General features: G+C 40.5%; 1 protein-coding gene across 2 annotated transcripts in view; it reads left to right on the forward strand.

Annotated features, from left to right (window-relative positions):
- The window catches only part of WNT7B (Wnt family member 7B), a 91856-nt gene that overhangs the window by 50756 nt on the left and 23720 nt on the right, over nucleotides 1-17380 (forward strand). For both annotated transcript variants that reach the window (XM_041485955.1, XM_041485954.1), the window contains exon 2: nucleotides 467-693. In XM_041485955.1, the coding sequence (XP_041341889.1) occupies nucleotides 467-693 (227 nt within the window). The remainder of the gene's footprint in view (nucleotides 1-466; nucleotides 694-17380) is intronic.

Below are 17380 nucleotides of genomic sequence, written 5' to 3' on the forward strand. Positions count from 1 at the left end.
CCCTGAGCATAATAATGGGCAAGAGTGTTGGTAGTGTCAAGTCATTTTCTAAATTGTGCTTAACAGTTTCAAATGAGGGGTGAATGAACTGGCTGCAGTAACTAAAACACTAATTCTGAACCTGCATTCAAAGTAGTTTCAGAGATTTGTGGATGATCACTTATCACTATATTTCGATTTTAAATAAGTCTTTCTTTCCACATCTTACAAGCTGATGTCTCTGTGTAGGACTGGAAACAAAAGTGCCAAAATTAAATTTCTTTTTTCCTTCTGGCACAAGCCAGACCAGGAATTACTGCAAAATTTCCAGGCTGCTATACCAGACCAGAGGCATTGTGCCAAGTTGGCACAATTACAGGAACCCAACCTCTGACCCTTCCCCTTTTGCACAGCACCCCGCCAGCCACACAGCAGTACCTGGCCGCCTCAATTTGGTTATAACGTCTCTTTCTGCTTTTTTCTTCAGAGCTTTGTCATCCGTGGTGGCTTTAGGAGCTAATATAATCTGCAACAAAATCCCAGGCCTGGCACCTCGGCAGCGTGCGATCTGCCAGAGCCGCCCCGATGCCATCATCGTGATCGGGGAAGGGGCACAGATGGGAATCAATGAGTGCCAGTACCAGTTTCGGTACGGGAGGTGGAACTGCTCTGCGCTGGGAGAGAAAACAGTCTTTGGACAAGAGCTTCGAGTAGGTAAGGGTGTCTCTGCCACGGTGCTGTAGGGATCTGTTTGGGATGGCTTTCTCTTCACCTTTCTTGCTACTGTCCTCAAAGTTTTATAACCCTCAGAGCTCAACAGTGGTGCTTCCAGGATAATTGTGTGTTTCCACTTGGTGAAAAGTAACTGGCAAGAGACCAGTGGAATGACCAAATGGAATCTCCAGTGATCTGTAGATGAAGTCACTCATATCTGTGCAACTTCAGGCCCAGCAATGGCCTCAGTGCCGGCACAGCCATCCAAGGTCACAGCCCATGAAAAGCGCATTTCCAACTGTTGTCTTGTTACACGTTGTCATGATAACTGTGGTGAATATTATGGCCGATCAAAAATTAACTAAAAGCAGCTCAGAAAAATCCCTCTGCAGACTTCCCAGAAGCTTAAGTAATGGGAGACTCCCAAATAATAGATGGAAGTACTGTGCATGCAACACTGGCCTTCCAGTATGTGGCAACGATACATTTTAGTGTTGCTATCATGCTGCAAAGAAAATACTGCGAGTGATTTGAGGCAGGAAACATATTCAAAGAAAATAATACATGGCCTTGGCCTGACAAGCTGCTAGCTGGCAGAAGTTAAATCAATACCTTTTCATTTACCCTATGTCTGGTATTATTTCACAGGGGAGATTATGTAAATTTTTTTCCAACACTGAGGTCACTATTTTCCTCATCACCCAGCTGGGTATCCTTAATGTATTCCTGACCTTTTCTCTCTCCCCCAAGGGCTGCCCACTCTCCTGTCTGCTGCTCTGGGTTGGGATAACATGTTGTACTGTGTGGCTCTCTCAAGGGCATTCAAAGTGATACCATCCAGCTTCTCAGTGGGGTTGTAGCCTATTCTTCTTGTATCCCATTTTTCTTTGTGTGATACCTCTTACATTCAATGGTTTGGGTGAGTCTTGTGCTTCCAAAACAGCTGAGTGTGGTCAGACATAAGATCTCATTAAAACTGTATGAGAAAAGGCATAACATTTAATTTCATCTTTGCAGAGAGGTGTTGACTCACATGGTGCTTTGGTTGTTGGTGGTGGTCAAAGTGTCAGGGTTTTTTTTCTGAATGAAACGCCAAAAACTGAAGTATGTTTGGGTCAACAAGGGAACTGAATATTTTTTGAAAAAACATCCAAATCTGAGAGTCTGGCTGAGGTCTGGGTGCTTTAAGGACACAGTGGTTCAGCTGTAAATTGTTGGAATAAATCCATTGGCATTGGACAATTGACTTAGATTTGCAGAGGGTCTGTCATATTCTGTGAGCTTTGCATTACATTCTCAAGGCATCATATTCAGGAATTAACCTAACTTTTGACATCTACCTTCAAATTTAAATAAGCCAGAAAAAAATCTAGTCACTTGTCTTGACTGTTAGAAGCATGGTCTGGTTCTCCTTGGTTGGTATTACGTTTGTTTGCTTTTGGTTGGTAAACCAGAATTACGTTGCTGTCAGAAAATATACATCTGCCAAGCGTTCTGTACTTCTTCATGCTCTGTTTCCATCTGCCAAAGTTTGCAGGCATGCCCTGACCTTAGATAAGTGAGTTGTCTTACCTTCTGTGAGATCCCTTATGGCCTGAGAAGGGCCATGCTGGAGGGTTGTACCTGAGTGGGTGTCATCATGAAGCTTTCCAGTGGAAAAGCTTTCACCACTTCTGCTCTCCTCTTCAACTGAGGATCTTGTGCTGCCTCACCACCTTCACCACTGTGCTCGTGGGTAGCAATCCTCTTCACCAGAGAGACTCCTTTCATCCTCCAAAACTTGCAAGTGAGGGCAGTTCAAATGCTTAAAGAGGACAAGCTGTAGTTGTGCTTTCAGTCTCAATGTTTCTATGCAAAGTAAGAGCTACAAGGAACAGAAATTATTTGTCATTAGGATGGAACAGTTATCAGGCTGGTCAGACTATACAAAGTTGGAAAAAACCAGGGTTTTCTTGAGCCACTTTTCAAGCCATATTTGCCAAAATGTTTACCAGATTCTTGACCTCTTCACTGAAGCTGGGTGGTTTCTTGCAAGTCTGAAATGACTGATGTGGAATTTGGTGGGTTCTTTTATGGGTTAACCCAAACACAGATGAAACTTGGCTGTTGCAGCCGAGTTCTGCTTTGACATTTGTTGGGTGTGAAACCACACAGACTCTAACAGTTGCAGAAGGTTTACATGACCCCTTCCAGCTGAGCCAGATCAGTTCCATGCAGGTCTATAAAGGATCCCATAATCCACAAGTCCTTATTTTTTTTATTACTGGAGTAGCACCCAGAGATGATGAGGTCAGTACCTAGGAAAAGGGTAGGGTTTAGGAAGTAGTGTTATTACACTAGCAAGGGGGAAAAAGGTAAAATATGGACAAAGATTTAAAAACCCAACTACTTCAAAGCACAAGATACTTCTAAGCACAATATTCACATGTGTAACAAAACACACCCGTGTCTGACACAGAAACGCTAAACCAGCTATTTGGTTCTTCCTGAACACACTGGAGAAAGGACTGAAACTAAAATAAGACAGGCATGTTTTTCACTTCACCCAAAGGAAAACTTTGTCCCAGAACCGCTGGGGAGATGAACACTGAAGGTGAGTTATTCAGGTCTCAGGGTAGGGAGGGAAAGTAAGCAGTGATAACATATTAATAATTCTCTTGCTGCATGGGGAGGAGAGGACCTACTCTTTAGCCACTGACCAAGACTCTACCACCACACTGACAAGTACAGATTTATGGTTATTCTAATTTGTATTTTGATGCAACACTCCCCCTTCAAAACTCAAAGCAAACACTCAGACTCACCCAACATGAGGTTTCTCCAACAGATGTACATCTGTTTCACCATCACCTCTTGGGTGCCTTTATGTTCTAACCATGAATGTTTTCCACCCACCACCAGGCCAGACAACATGACACAGGGACACATGTCCCCCCTGGTGATTTCTAGGGACCCTACTGTGCCAGGAGAAGTCCTCAGTTTATTGGCTAAGCTCTAAGATGGATCAGTGAGGAGTTACTTATTCCAAGAGGTATTTCAGTGAATGAGGGCTGCATTACCAACACAGTACATGGAATCTATATTAAAAACAATTTAAATAGTCCAGAGGATGGAATAACAGTTGTAGAAATCATGGGGCATTCATGTTGGTGTGAAAGATTTATAGCAGCCAGACATAAAAGTGACAGAGAAATCTAAATTACTAGCATGAACAAAGGCTGTAGCATGGGATGAATTTGCCAAGCATTGTGTATGCATAGCTTATTTTGATATATTTATAGCTGGGAACTCTTCCATAGTCATGCCATCCTCAAAGAAAGTCAGTCCTGCACTTACTTTACTTATGCTGTCCTCGTACATTTTTGTCTTTGTCACCTTCCTGTGTTCATCCCTAGTTTTCAGGCCAGCTTCTCACATACTCTTCTGTACTCTCCACTCATTCTTCTTGCTTTAAGTCTCTTTAAAGATTGCCTCTTAAACAAATGAATTCAAAAATTAAAACTTAGATATTTTTAAACTAATTAAAAACAATTATACATCAAATGTTATTACTGGTAATCATTGTTGAAAGATAATTGCCCTTCTAACATTTTGAAAGCAAGGACCCTGATGTGGAAGAGGAAAGCCTCTGGTCCTATCAGGTTATTGGCACAAGAGCTCCAGCACTAGGTCTCTATTCCCCCAAATGATGGGCAGAGCAATTTGTCACTTACACGCCTCTGAAAGCTGCAGATCATTAATAGCATTGAAAGCAAAGGACTCCCCCCAGAAAAGTAAGCAGTGCAAGCTCTGTAGTATGAAGTCTAAATCAATAACAGAAATGAAACCTACTGTTGTTCTTTGACAGTGGATTATTCTGGCTAATTATTTGTGCATTGACCCTTTCCACTGGAGTCCTTTAAATTGAAGTGCTTATGAACAGGCAGCTCTTACCAGTGCTAAATCCAGGGCAAAACTGAGCTGTTCTGGTGTTTTGAAAAATATATCTGTCAAGATATCCAAACTGATCTGCACCTGTCTCCTTTCTCAGACTCATGATGTGGAAAATGAGCATGGTTTAGCAATATTTGGCTGTGTCACTGATGCAGTGATTTGGAAAATCATTAAATTGAACACCTGACAGGGAAATATTAACAAGTAGGCCAAACCCAAGGGAGTAACGGAGTTCTGAAGTTGGGGATTTTTTTTTGTTTTGTTTTGTTTTTATTTTGTTTGTTGGTTTTTTGTTTTTCGGTTTTTGGGTTTTTTTTTTTTTAATGTCTTACCCTTTGTTTTGATCTTTAATTTTCTGGTGTGTTGAAAGGATGCATCTGAAGGGAAGTTACAGCTCTGCTTGCTAGGGGAGGTTTAGGAGAAGAAGATCTTAAGAAGTTTCCTGTCTCTTCCTATTCATTTAACTTTTGATCCACTCTCCAGGCAGAAATGGAGAGGGATAGGAGAAAAACCCTACAGTTCAAAAAAACAGACAAAATATATGCATGGATTTTATTAACTCCCAGGTGAAGAAGGCTTTTGGCAAACATGATCAGAACATAAACTTCAATGTCACAGTTCTCTACAAGCATGCACTTGTACACATGCACACATAAACCGGGAAGAGGATGGATAATTCCAAACAGAAGACTGGGAAAGGGAGGGGGACAACTTCTGAAGGAGAGATACTCATAAACAACAGAGATTCTTGCTCTCTTTGTACTGGAAACAGGTAACATTGTCAGTCTCCTCTTGATCCCCTGTTTCAGCTTCAGGCCTGAAAAAAACATGGGAATTGGGCATAAAAAATATCTAAGTGATGGAGTAATGGAGGAGCAGTTGGCATCTTATCTTACATGCTGAGGGGGTGTTAGTCAGTAAATTATTCTTTGTTCAGACCATATATAGGCTAAATTAAATTTGGATTCCACATATGAATCCAGTAATTTTTATTCTGGGCTATGATGATGGTTTAACCGAGATGCCAAATGTTCATAAAAACTTCCTACCAAAAATGGGAGGAGTAGAGAGGCTCATTATTCTCCAAAAATGGATATTTGGGTCCAAGCAGATGGATTAATCTAGCACAGTAGTGTCTAGTGTGGTATGAGTTGGCCAGCTTGGAAAGCTTGGCTTTCAGTGTGAGCAGAAAACTTGTGATACATGAAGACAGGCGGCATTCTTAGGAATGCTTTACAACCATAGCTGTGCTTTAATGCTATCAGCAAGTCAATAAAGGGAACCATAAATGAATCCAGACAGTTTGCTAAAGTAAGTAAATTTCTAGCTCACGTTTTGCCTTTATTTTCTCCTGCCATTTCTTTCTCTGCTACTTTATGTTCTCGTTTTCAATTTTTTAAAATCGATTTATGTTGTTTGTTATATGTTTGTGAAGGCTTAGTAATATTCATATATCAGGTTGACTGTATGTTTATTATTCTAACATCTGTGTATTTATTATGGGAAAATCTATCTTTACGAACTTGCACTATATCCAATAAAAACAATATGGGGGAAAAAGAGGAATTGTACAGCTGGAAACAATTTGGAGGGGGAAAATGAGTTGGAATTAGATTATTTTAAATATGATACAGAGCAGGGTACACACTTCACCGACGGAAAGGCAGTAATTATCTTTGTCATAGCAGTAGGTGCTATGATTGGTTTAGGCATTTGTCAGCTATGGGAACCTCAATTGCACAGTGGCTTTTGGACCTAATGTGGAAACATTTGGGGTTTTTTGTTGTTGTCGTATAGCATGGGCCCAGACAACAATGTTCTTTGAGCATTCAAGGAACAGAGCAGAAATAAATCTGTTTTCAGTAATTTGAACTGGATTTCTCTGTTGATGCTAGGATATAGTAAAAGCCTTCCAGTGTGAGGGGTGGCTTCTCAGGGCATGGCATCAGCTTTCAGCTCCTAGTACAGCGGGCTGTCTGGGATTCCAGGAGAGAGGTGCACAGGATGCATTCAATTGGCTGCAGTCTGTGCTGAGGATGTGTGCAGCTCCAGAAGATGATGTAGGACCAATCCAAAACTGTGTCTTTATTGCTCATGTAGCCAACTTGGAGTGATTGCTGGTGTCTATTTCCCGAGATGCCATATGGAGTCATTGCATTTGCCCATTTGATTTAGTTAAACTATGAATACCATGACAAATTTAATGATCTGTGGCTTAAGCAAGCATAACTCTTAAGAGAAGCATAGCGTTGCATAATAAGTTGTATATTTCTTCGTTATTTGGAGAGGGAGAGTCTTCTCATTATTAGCCTGAATGAAAAAATAAATAAAATAAAAAGACATGCATGATGAACCTTCACCCCTAGCAGCAAGGTAAGTGGTTGGCAGGCAGTAAAGAGATAAAGCCCCCAAAATCTGGGGAATTCCTTTGCATTTTCATTTTACAGGAAAGATTTACCACCCTGCAAACAGTCATTGTAAAGCTTCCTCTTAAAACGTCTCAAACAGCACCTTTATTTTCACAACTGGCATGTTGTTGCTGGAAGAAGAAACCAAAATATCTTTAACCTTAAGCATGTCCAATCTATTTATTCTCACTTTTTGGCTATCTATTACTGCAGAAGGACTCTGGTGTGTCAGTGACTGTCCCACAAGTTGCCTTACAGAGGTAGGAAGGCCATTCTGGAGCAAAGCTGAGCTGCTCCACCCAAAGCTGGTCTGAGTTAGGCTACAGGCAGTGAGAAAAGTCCTCAGAGGCAGCTGCCTTAGCAGAACAGTTTGCTCAGAGCATTTCATCTCAGCTGAAAGCTGAGCACTGGGGAAAAGGTGTGATAACATAGCAATAACAAGGCCAAGTATGTGAGAGGGCATTTCACTTTGCATTATCATCTTTGGGGGAAATTGAGGAGTTGGTTCAAACTGTTCATACTTTCTTACTGTAGAAGGTTGGGTAAGGTTTTCACTATCACAAGTAACAAGGTAAGACAGTAACCCAAACCAGAATAAGAAAATAAATCCTCCCAGCTGGTGGTAACTGAGGTTGTGAAGGAGCAGTAAAAAAGTTATGAAACCCTTAAGGTGCTAAGAATTTGTACTTTTTAAACTGAGGAGACAGGTTACTGTGGGAGTGGTAGGTTCAGACTCTTACTGTCTGTAAATTGGATGTTTTTAGAAAAAGAATACCTTTTTATTCTAAGAAAGTATTGTTGTTTTTAAAAAAACATCCTATTTTGACAGGATGGAGGATTCCCTGCTTGGTGAATCAATTTGAACATTTGTGGGTGATAATTTCTCTGTGCTTTAAAAATTTCTTAGATGTCAGAACCTCAAAATGATTCAGGGAGGCCTTAGCAATGTTTTCAAAATACATTGTAAATCTTAGAGGAAAAGACAAACATAATGGACAGTACCATTTGTAAATGATGAGTTGACTGAAATAAATTTTGTTTAACTTTACTAGAAAAACTGTCAGTTTGCCACATTAATTTTATAATCTTTATTTCTTTGTCTCCCTATAAAAGAAATAAAAGCATATATAGTCTGCATATAATAATTTCCAACCATGAACAGACAGATGTTTATATATCTCAATTTATCTTCTCCACTTCCTTGTCTTCTCGTAAGGTTTTACTGCTTAGTTCAAGTTTAGCTCAATTGTATTTTCTCTTCCCTCAAGGGTCATGAGTGTGAAGAATAGTATAAGTTCTCTTGAATTAAAATGTTCTTGTTGCCATTTAAATATTTACCTATTTGGCAGCAGACTTTCTTTAAAAGGCAGATATCCTTATTCCAAACACAGCACTAGTATGGTAATACAATTACTTGGTGAACTGTGTGTGGCTTGCAGCTGGATGAGGAATGGTGGTTACTGATCTCAATGAAATCTGGAATTTCCATTCTAAGGAAAGGGCTTTTATTTCATTCTGTTTCATATAAAAGTGAAGATTTTCTTGGAACAGGTGCTTTTCTGTAGACATTTTCAAATTTAAACACACTGACATACCTGACTATAAGCAATTCCATTTTTGTTTTCAGAACACTTAATTTTAAATTTGTTCCATGCATTGATATAAATTAATGCCAAGAACTGTAACTTGGGAGACTCAAGTCTCTGGATCTCTGAACTCTGCTCTCACATGCCTCCATGGGTATTCTGGGATGTAAAGGCCCACAACACTGCACAGCTTGTTGTAGGAAACATCATATAGCACAACACCCTGTCTTCCTGTGACCCTAAACCTCAGATCTCCTGAAAAACCAAGGCACTGGAATGGGGATGGGGTTTAACACATAGTTTCCGTGGTTCAAACTAAATGGACCTTTTCATTGTATGGAACTGCTCCATCTAAGTGTCAGTACGGAAAATAAACTTTTCTGGGGGGAGAGGGGTGGGTACTCATGAGTTTTGGCATTTGATTATCCTACTTGTGTACTTAGGCGTAGTGAAAAGGGGGCAGGAACATGTGATGGGGCCTTGGGTCTGTGATGATCATTTCCTGCTCAGCACTGGCCAGAACAAAAATCCTCTTCTCTTTTAGCTTTGTATGTAGCTATTCAGGGTAACATTTTCCGTATTGCTTTTCTGGTTTCCCTTGGGATGAGTCAGTCAGAGGTCCTGTGGAAAAGATAGTGTACAAATTCTAGGCTATGGTTTAGTTGAATTCTGCACCAAAGTTTGGGCACAGGGCTAACTTTGGGTAACAGCTTTAAGCTTGGCATTTCCTTACTTCCAAGTGCATCCAAGGAACATTAATGCTCATTTAGAGTCACTTTGTTTAGTGACAAATTTAGTAAAATTGCTGAGTACAAATGCTCCATAGCATACTGACTCATTAGTTACTTCAGCATCCCAGTCCTATTGGTCAATGGCTTAGAACGTAATGCATGCTTAAGCCAAGAAAGCAAATGACATTAAAAGTCAAATAAAGTGGGGCTGGGCTTCATCCAAAAGGACAGGGGCCAAGTTCTTGTCCTGTTGCTGTCAGTAGACATTTTGCCACTGGTTTCACCAGAACCACTAAAGAGTCTCCTGGCTTTTGGTTATGAGCAGAAGTTGAAAGTGAAGATGAATTTCACAGAGGGACTCAGCTAAACCCCAATTAGTTAAATGACAATCAACCATACAACATTTGACTTTTTAAGTGCAGAGCAACTTTGCAAACAGGCTGGTGCTGCCAAACCTTGCCACAGCAGGGCAAATTCATTATGGAGGGTGACAGGGAGTGCAGGACAGCACCTGCTGGTGTGTGGTGCCTTAATAACTTAAGATCCTACAGACTTTGGAGATTCCCTGAGCTTTACCACTGCGGTTAAGTGTGTTGTCAAAATCTCTTCCCTAGAATTACAGATGATAGGTTTGGTCATCTAGTCCAACCTCTACACCAAGCAGGACAGGCTAAACATAACATTAGACTTCAGAGTTACATGTGTAGCAGCATCCCTCCCTTTCCTCCTCTGTTCTTAGGGATAGGTTCTGTTTGGTAAATGATCTGTTTCTAAATTGAAAAGCTTGAAATGCAGAGAGAGGCATGTGCAAACATTACAAAAAGCACAGCATTTGTTATCTGCACATTTTGGTTTGCGAACAAGTATTTTAGCATTCAGGATTAGATCACTGATCCATGCAGTTTGCCATCGTGCCTTCAGTCACGAGCAATTTCTTTTCCTAACAAAGTGGTTGGTGTATTGCAAAATATTACATCTGACAAATACCTCATTTTCTAATTGACAAAATTTCCTTTGTGCGTATCATGCCTGACCTTTTAGCTTTGGATTAAATTGTGCATGATTGTAGTTTATTTCTTACTGATGTTATACTGTGAAGAATAATATTATTGTTACCGATAGAAGAGGAAAATCAAAAAAAGAAATAAAGCAAGCAAGCAAGAGGACTCTATAATCTATTATTTGGAGACTCGAAAAAGTGAATCAAGCATTCTAAGGTAATCATTCTCTCAATATTCAAACTGGGAACTGACTCCAGCCGTGCTTTTTTTACCCAATATATGCTTTACTTTAAACCCTCCATTGTAAGTGCTACTAAAGAGGCTTTGAAAGCCTCTTTCTAAAGGCAGAACAAAGTGGTTTGCAGAATACAGAAGTCACAGTAAAAGCCAGCATGCGAGATCAAGCTGACGATGGGTCCTTCTGCCCATCCCAGATCCACTTGGAGTGACCCTAGGAGATTATTTTTAGCCACAAGTGGAGTCTGTTGCTATCTATAATGCTCTCTCTCTTCAGATGTTCAAACTCTTCTTCTGGGATTGTGTGAGAAGAATGATTCCTAAAACTTGGCCGGTGTTAGTTAAATGGGCTTGAATTACTGAGGTGTCTTTTTGGTTTGCTCTCACTGGTGCACTGGGAGAAGGCTCTGCTCCCTCTAGATGGAAGCTCAACAGACATACACAGAAATGCGGTAGACTTTACAGCTTTATTCACATTGCTAAACCAAAAACAAGAAAAAAAAACCCCAACAAACAAACAAAAAAAAAAAAAATCACTCCTGGATCATGACTTATTTTTACCTGTTCACTCATTTCTTCACCAATATGTGGAAACTCATATTCTGTTTTATTCAGCCTCCAGCCACCTTGTTCAGAAGAGATCTCCATTTTAAGTCCCATCAGAAAGAGTCAGTGCAACCTTGCAGCTCCTGAGGGGAATGGCACAAGAGGTAGAAGTGGTTTCTTTCTGCTTCTGAATGAAAGGGTTTTAGACAACAAAGGCAGAAAAATGAGGAGCCCCTTCCTCACTTCTTTTCCTTGGCCCAGTTTCACATCACACAGCTCCAGGCATTTGTTTGAGATGTCTGAGATAGGAACCTAGTCAGACTGTTTTCCTTGTATGGTCAAAGAACAGGGAGAAACACTTCCAGAGGGTGATTTGCATCTTAATTTGAGTGCACAATGGTCCCTGTTGCCTATCCTGGGAGTTTAGACTCCCTTAATACCTAAATTCTCTTTGTGTTTGAAATTTTTCCATCTCTATGTATATAGTTCCTCAGGGGAGCATTTAGTCCTCTCATAAAGCCATACCTGCTTCCCCACACGGCAGCCATGGAAACTTGATCCCTGTTTAAAGTCCTACCAATTCTTATTACTCAATCAGCAGTAGTACCTGCAAAAGTTGTCTTAGCTGAGGACTTTTAGACAGATAGTGGCAAAACCCAAAAATAAATGCTGCAACCACAGGAGTATCTCCACTGCTGCTCTTTGGAAATTTAAGATTTGGGAGTCCAAAATTACCACCAGATGGTGCACCTATTTAGCAAGTGACAGAGACATGTTCCACAAAAAAATGGAAGCCACAGCCTCCAGCAACCCACCAAGTAGCTTCCCCTGCTCTTTATTCTCAGTTGTGATATAAATTGAATGTGTTTGAAACGTGGACCTGCTGGTCATACTATCGTGTTACATTTAATATGGAGTATGTTTTCAATCTTTGTAATGGAAGCCTTTCAACTCTCTGGCTAGGGACGTGAGGAAGTGGGAAAGAATGAAGCAGACCTATAAATGCATGTGCAGGGAGAGGGAAAGAAAAGGGATGGGCCAAAAGCAGGAAAAATCAGTAATGGTGAAGGGCAATGACAGGATCCAAAATCCAAGGTGGCCAGCACAGAGCACTGGTGCATTCCTGTTTTAAGTTGAGGCAGTTCTGGCTATCAATGGTGGGCACCTGACAGGGCATTTTTGACGAATAATCTTGATTTCTATATTGTGGAAACTTGCTAATGCTAGTATTCCAGGCAGAATCAGACAGGGTATTTCATTAAGGGCTTAGTAAAGGTAGTGAACTTTCCTAAACAGTCAGGTGGTTTTATTTTCTGACTGCTTATCATTCCTAAGCATTTGGGTCCTCCATACTCAGAGCAGGTTTAGCGCAAATTGACAAGCATATATTTTCTGCCATATATTTTCGAGCTGGTATCTATTTCCATTCTACTCTACTTCTGGCTTTAAAGAAAATTCCAAAGTAATAACTAGGTTTCTGGCAATCCTATTTCATGAATGTCACGAAACTTATGCAGAAAAAAATATTTTGTCTCATTCCTTTGCTTAGGTGGGTCGTTTATTATTTTCTGTTGTTGTGGTGTCTGTAAAATTATGCCGTGAATAGAATTGAGTATATTGCTAAGAATGATTAATTAGATTGTTCTTTTAGTTACAACCTCACCAGTGAAAATGAACTGAAAATTTCCTGAGTGAAAACATTGGAATATTCTTTAACTCAAGAAGTATTCATGCAGAATGGATAAAATAATTTTTCATTCTTTTTATCTAAGCTGAGAGGAAGGAATCACATTGAGAAGCTCAATACCATTCTCTTCCTATCCTTTTTCACATACCTGTGTCTCCTAGTTCAATGTAAGAATAATCATTTTATGGTAAAAAATAAATTTTATTGTAAAAAGCGTGGACCAGGAGATAATGGACTTGTTCTCTGCCCCCTAGCTGTGCCTTTTTGTGTGACCTTGGGCAAGTCACTTCATATCTTTTTCTCTGGAAACTAATGATGACTAATTTCAGTGAGGAATTGAAACGATCGGGCACTAACCTCCACTTAAACATTTGGGATGTATCCTCAAACAAAACTGGTTGCTGTTAAAGTCTTCTTACTCAAAGAAGAAAGAAAATAGAGAAGAAAGAAATATCATGAAGGTCTTCTAAAAAGTGAGACCAGGCCTGAAAAAAAAAACCAACAAAGTGAAAAATCCCAGTAGAAGAGGCCTAGTAGGATTATTAGCTTAGTTTGCAGAAGAAGGAAGTTTGAAAACCTTAGGTAATTGTCCACTCAAATTTCACCAAGAAAAAATACTGAACCGATGCTCAGTATGAACTTACATGTAACATAAAAGAGACAGAATAAAGCCCACAGGGAGAGTAAATTCTGGTTACTTTTTGTAGGTGTGCTGTGATTCTTTGAGTAAATCTTCCTGTCTGTGTTCCCTCTTTTTCTGGCTACTGGTGCACATCCTGACGCCAGAGATGGGGCATTAACAACTTTTCCCTCTTTCCCTTTCTCTTTCTCCCTGCTGTCTCCCATTTTCTTTCGCTTCAGCAGTTCAGTAATGCTGAAACCATGTTCCCTTCCCTTTTGTTTGCTTTCCCCTTGTCCACTGATCAACCATCTTGATTATTACACTGTAGTATTAACTATAGTATAAACAGAAGCACTGAGCAGGAGGTTTAGCTGGGTTTTCCCTGCCCTCTTATGCAACCAAAGGTTCTGCAGCACCCCCTTCTTGTTTGTTTTCAGGGATTAGTGGCAATAATCCACATACTGGTGACATAATGAGGCATAAACTTCACTCAGAGAAGGCAGGACACTGTATTTTGAGAGACCCTGGACGACTGTGCTGGAGGGATGGGCATGGAAACTTTGAGAGGTGTCAGCCTGCCCTCAGAGCTGAGTGGCAGGAAGATTGCTGATGGGGTTTTGCACATCCTGAAAGCATTTCCATGAATACTGCCTTCTTCTTGAAGTTGGATTCAAAGTGTCTGCATGGAATATCTCACACAGCAGCGTGTGCATGCTGTCAGTTTGTGTTAACCAGAAGAACATGACATCATGTGATAGACAAAAACACTACTTGGTACCATATAGCCCGACCCAAAACTTTTCACGTGAAACATTTGTTTTGTTTTGGTTTTAAGACATTTGCCTTTCTAACTGGTCCATTTTAATTAGAGCTGAACCTGAACCACAAACGATAGATTTGAACTTTTCCAGAGTTCAGCGGTGTTCAGATCTGGCTTTTGGTTTGGCCCATCACAAAGACAGGGGTCAGCTCCAAAGTTCAGATCTGGAAATGAGCTGCTGGAAAGTGGGGGGCTGGAAAGAATAGAGACCCATTTCTCACTTTAATGAGGATTTGCAGTAAAGACACTTGCTCGTGGGTTTTAGGAGCAGTTTTATATCAGCAGCATCTCGAAGACTGGTATTAATAGCAATCTATCTATTGAAATACTCATGTACAGCAGAAAGGGCCTTGTTCCTCCTTTTCTGGTCATAAAGCCTGGATCCTGGTCTGAAGCCTCAAAAAACTAGAAATTTTTCTTCTTGTCTTTGTTTAAAACTCATAATACCTTTCTAGGGTGTACTGCTTAAAAACAATTGACTGCGGGCTAGAAATTTGATCATTTTATTCTTATAAAATTTAGTTTTTTCAGCAGGTAGCTTGCAGGGTTGTTATGTCATCTGCCATTTGTCAATCTCTTGCAGGTTTGGATCCCCATTTTAGGGTGATCTCTCTCAGTTCGTGGCAATACACAAACAACACAACACAAATAATAAACAGCAACCACTTGTCTACTAGATCAGATAACCTGACCCAGTGGGGTTAGCTGGGCAGGCTCAGATGAAACATTTATTTAGTATCTAAGTCCTGAGAAGATTCAGATAAATTGATTCCTTGTTTATGTGAATCTTGTCACTTCCCAACTCTTGTCAGGACCAGAAACTCCAGAGCTGAAAAAACAGACTTTGCTCTTGTGATGCTTCCAAACTCATTTTGCAAACCAGAGAGGTTTGGATCAGAATCTAAACTTTGTGTATGTATCCAAACTTCTCTGAGCTCTTTACTCTTTTAAATCTCTTTCATATGTGTGATCTGTGCTGTGTCTTGCTCCCTGGGGTTACAAATGTGACTACCAGGCAAGGACCCTTTAAACACCAAGAAGGGTGGATATCATTGCTTGACCCTGTCTCTCCTCCCAGCAAGATGTACAGGCAAGCCAGATGTATCAGAAGGGTGAATGCAGCCACACAAGCAGTGTGAAAGAGCATTTGGAAAATATTTAAGCAAATTCAATAGCAAGTTTCAACCCAGCCCTTCCACCAGAACTTTCTCATTTGCTTTCCACAACCTCTGAGCTCGGCGAGAGGACTGCAGTGCCTTGCAGGGTTACTGCCCAGCCTGTCTGCTGCAGCCCAGGAGATGTGACCTCTGAGCAGAAATAGCAGAGCACAGACACGTGCTGGGGGCTGCCAGCCCAGCCCCTCTGCTGCAGCCACCATGGAAGGGATGGGTGGAGTGGGCTAAAGCCAGCAAGGCACATCTGCTGCCATGGGAGATATCCAGAGAGTAAGAACATCCTAAACAGCCACATAACCCTCACTGTTGTCCCCACTTCCAAACTCTGCCCTGCCAGGAATGCACCAAACACAAGAAAGCCCCCACACCTACAGATGGGTCACTTGTGACAGTGCAAGTGACTTGCTTGTGGAATTTGACTTGCTGAGCTGGTCCTCTAAGGTATCCTGCCAGGCATTAGAAACCATGCCAGGAATTTACATGAGCTACAGATTTGGAGGACAACCTTCATAACTTCATCCTCCAGGAGACAATCCAACAGCAATTCCCAGCAAATGCAGCAAGAAACTCTCTGCTGTGCTCCTGTGCAGAATTTTTACAGAAGACAACATTCTGGTCTACTATTTGACACAAATTATTTTCCCTTTTTTTTTGGTCAAACATAAGTAAGTCTTTTGTCTATGTCTAGGCACTTCTTAAGAAGAAGGCCACCTTGAAGAGCAGAGTCACCAGACTAGAAAGCACGACAATCTCTGTGCCTGGAAAGTGCTGTCCTAGGCACACAGGAGCTGTTTCTCCATGACCTGAAATGCTTTTCAGAACTCCCAGTCCTGGTGTCACTATTTCTTGGTTTGAGCAGGATGTTCTCCATATTGACTGCTCTTACCATGAAATATTGTGTTGAGCAAGGTATTTCTATAGGTGATTATTTCACAGTTATTTGACATAATGCTCATCTTGTGTTGCTGTTGCAGTGAGAACTAAAAGGTCAGTGGTTATTCCATTTCATGATATTGTCTGGATTTAGATTGAAAGTCTGAAAGAGAATTTAAATAAATATATATATATATATATATTTATTAGACCCTTCCTAGGTCACATAGATGCCTAGTGTATGTGATTCAGTTTAATAAAAGATACTGCTGCTCTTCATAAATCTTACTTTAGAAATGTCATGACAAAGTAGAATTAGTACTTTATATAAACTCATCCTAATTTGGTACTTGACAGAACCAAGTTAAATGATACTGAAAAAAACCCCTAGAAAAATACACTAGAAGAAGTTATGTTCAGAAGAATGTCTTTTTTCTAATCAGTGAAAGCAACAAAGTCATCTCCTGGCTTTTATGTAAAGAAATCTCTTTTCCCCAGTCAGAATATTTTAAGGGTGGGCTCTCCTTTTCTAAAACCACCACGTCCCTCCAGCAATTACACTAAGATGATTGCTGCCAGCAAAGTTGGAAAGACTCACTGTGCAGGGAAATCTGGCTTAACTCTGATGGGATAAGTTTAGACTCTCCCTTTCCTTGCATTTTCTACTGCCAGTTTCAGGGCTTCCCCGTGCAGCTTGATATCTTCTTGCTTTTTTGGTTTCTAATTCTCCCAGTTCTTGGTGAGGCTGGATTTTTGTGCCAGCCACATGGAAAATGCTACGTGGAGGAACATCTAAAAGACAGGCTTCTAGAGCCAACACCGTTACAGATTTAGCTCTAGGTGATTAGCTCTTGCCCTATAGACGTAAATTATTTTGTATCACATACACATTAGGACCTAGTTTGAAAGCAGTATCTCATATTTGATAGAAGTCCTGGGCTACACTTGCTTTGTATGTGTTTCCAAAAGGAGGTTTCTAGATTTATATGTTTCTATCTATCTATCTATCTATCTATCTATCTATCTATCTATCCATCTATCTATCTCTTCCAAACATTTGTGTGGGCT

The sequence above is a fragment of the Pyrgilauda ruficollis genome, unplaced genomic scaffold (assembly GCF_017590135.1).
Source record: "Pyrgilauda ruficollis isolate IOZ18807 unplaced genomic scaffold, ASM1759013v1 scaffold73, whole genome shotgun sequence".
NCBI lineage: Eukaryota > Metazoa > Chordata > Aves > Passeriformes > Passeridae > Pyrgilauda > Pyrgilauda ruficollis.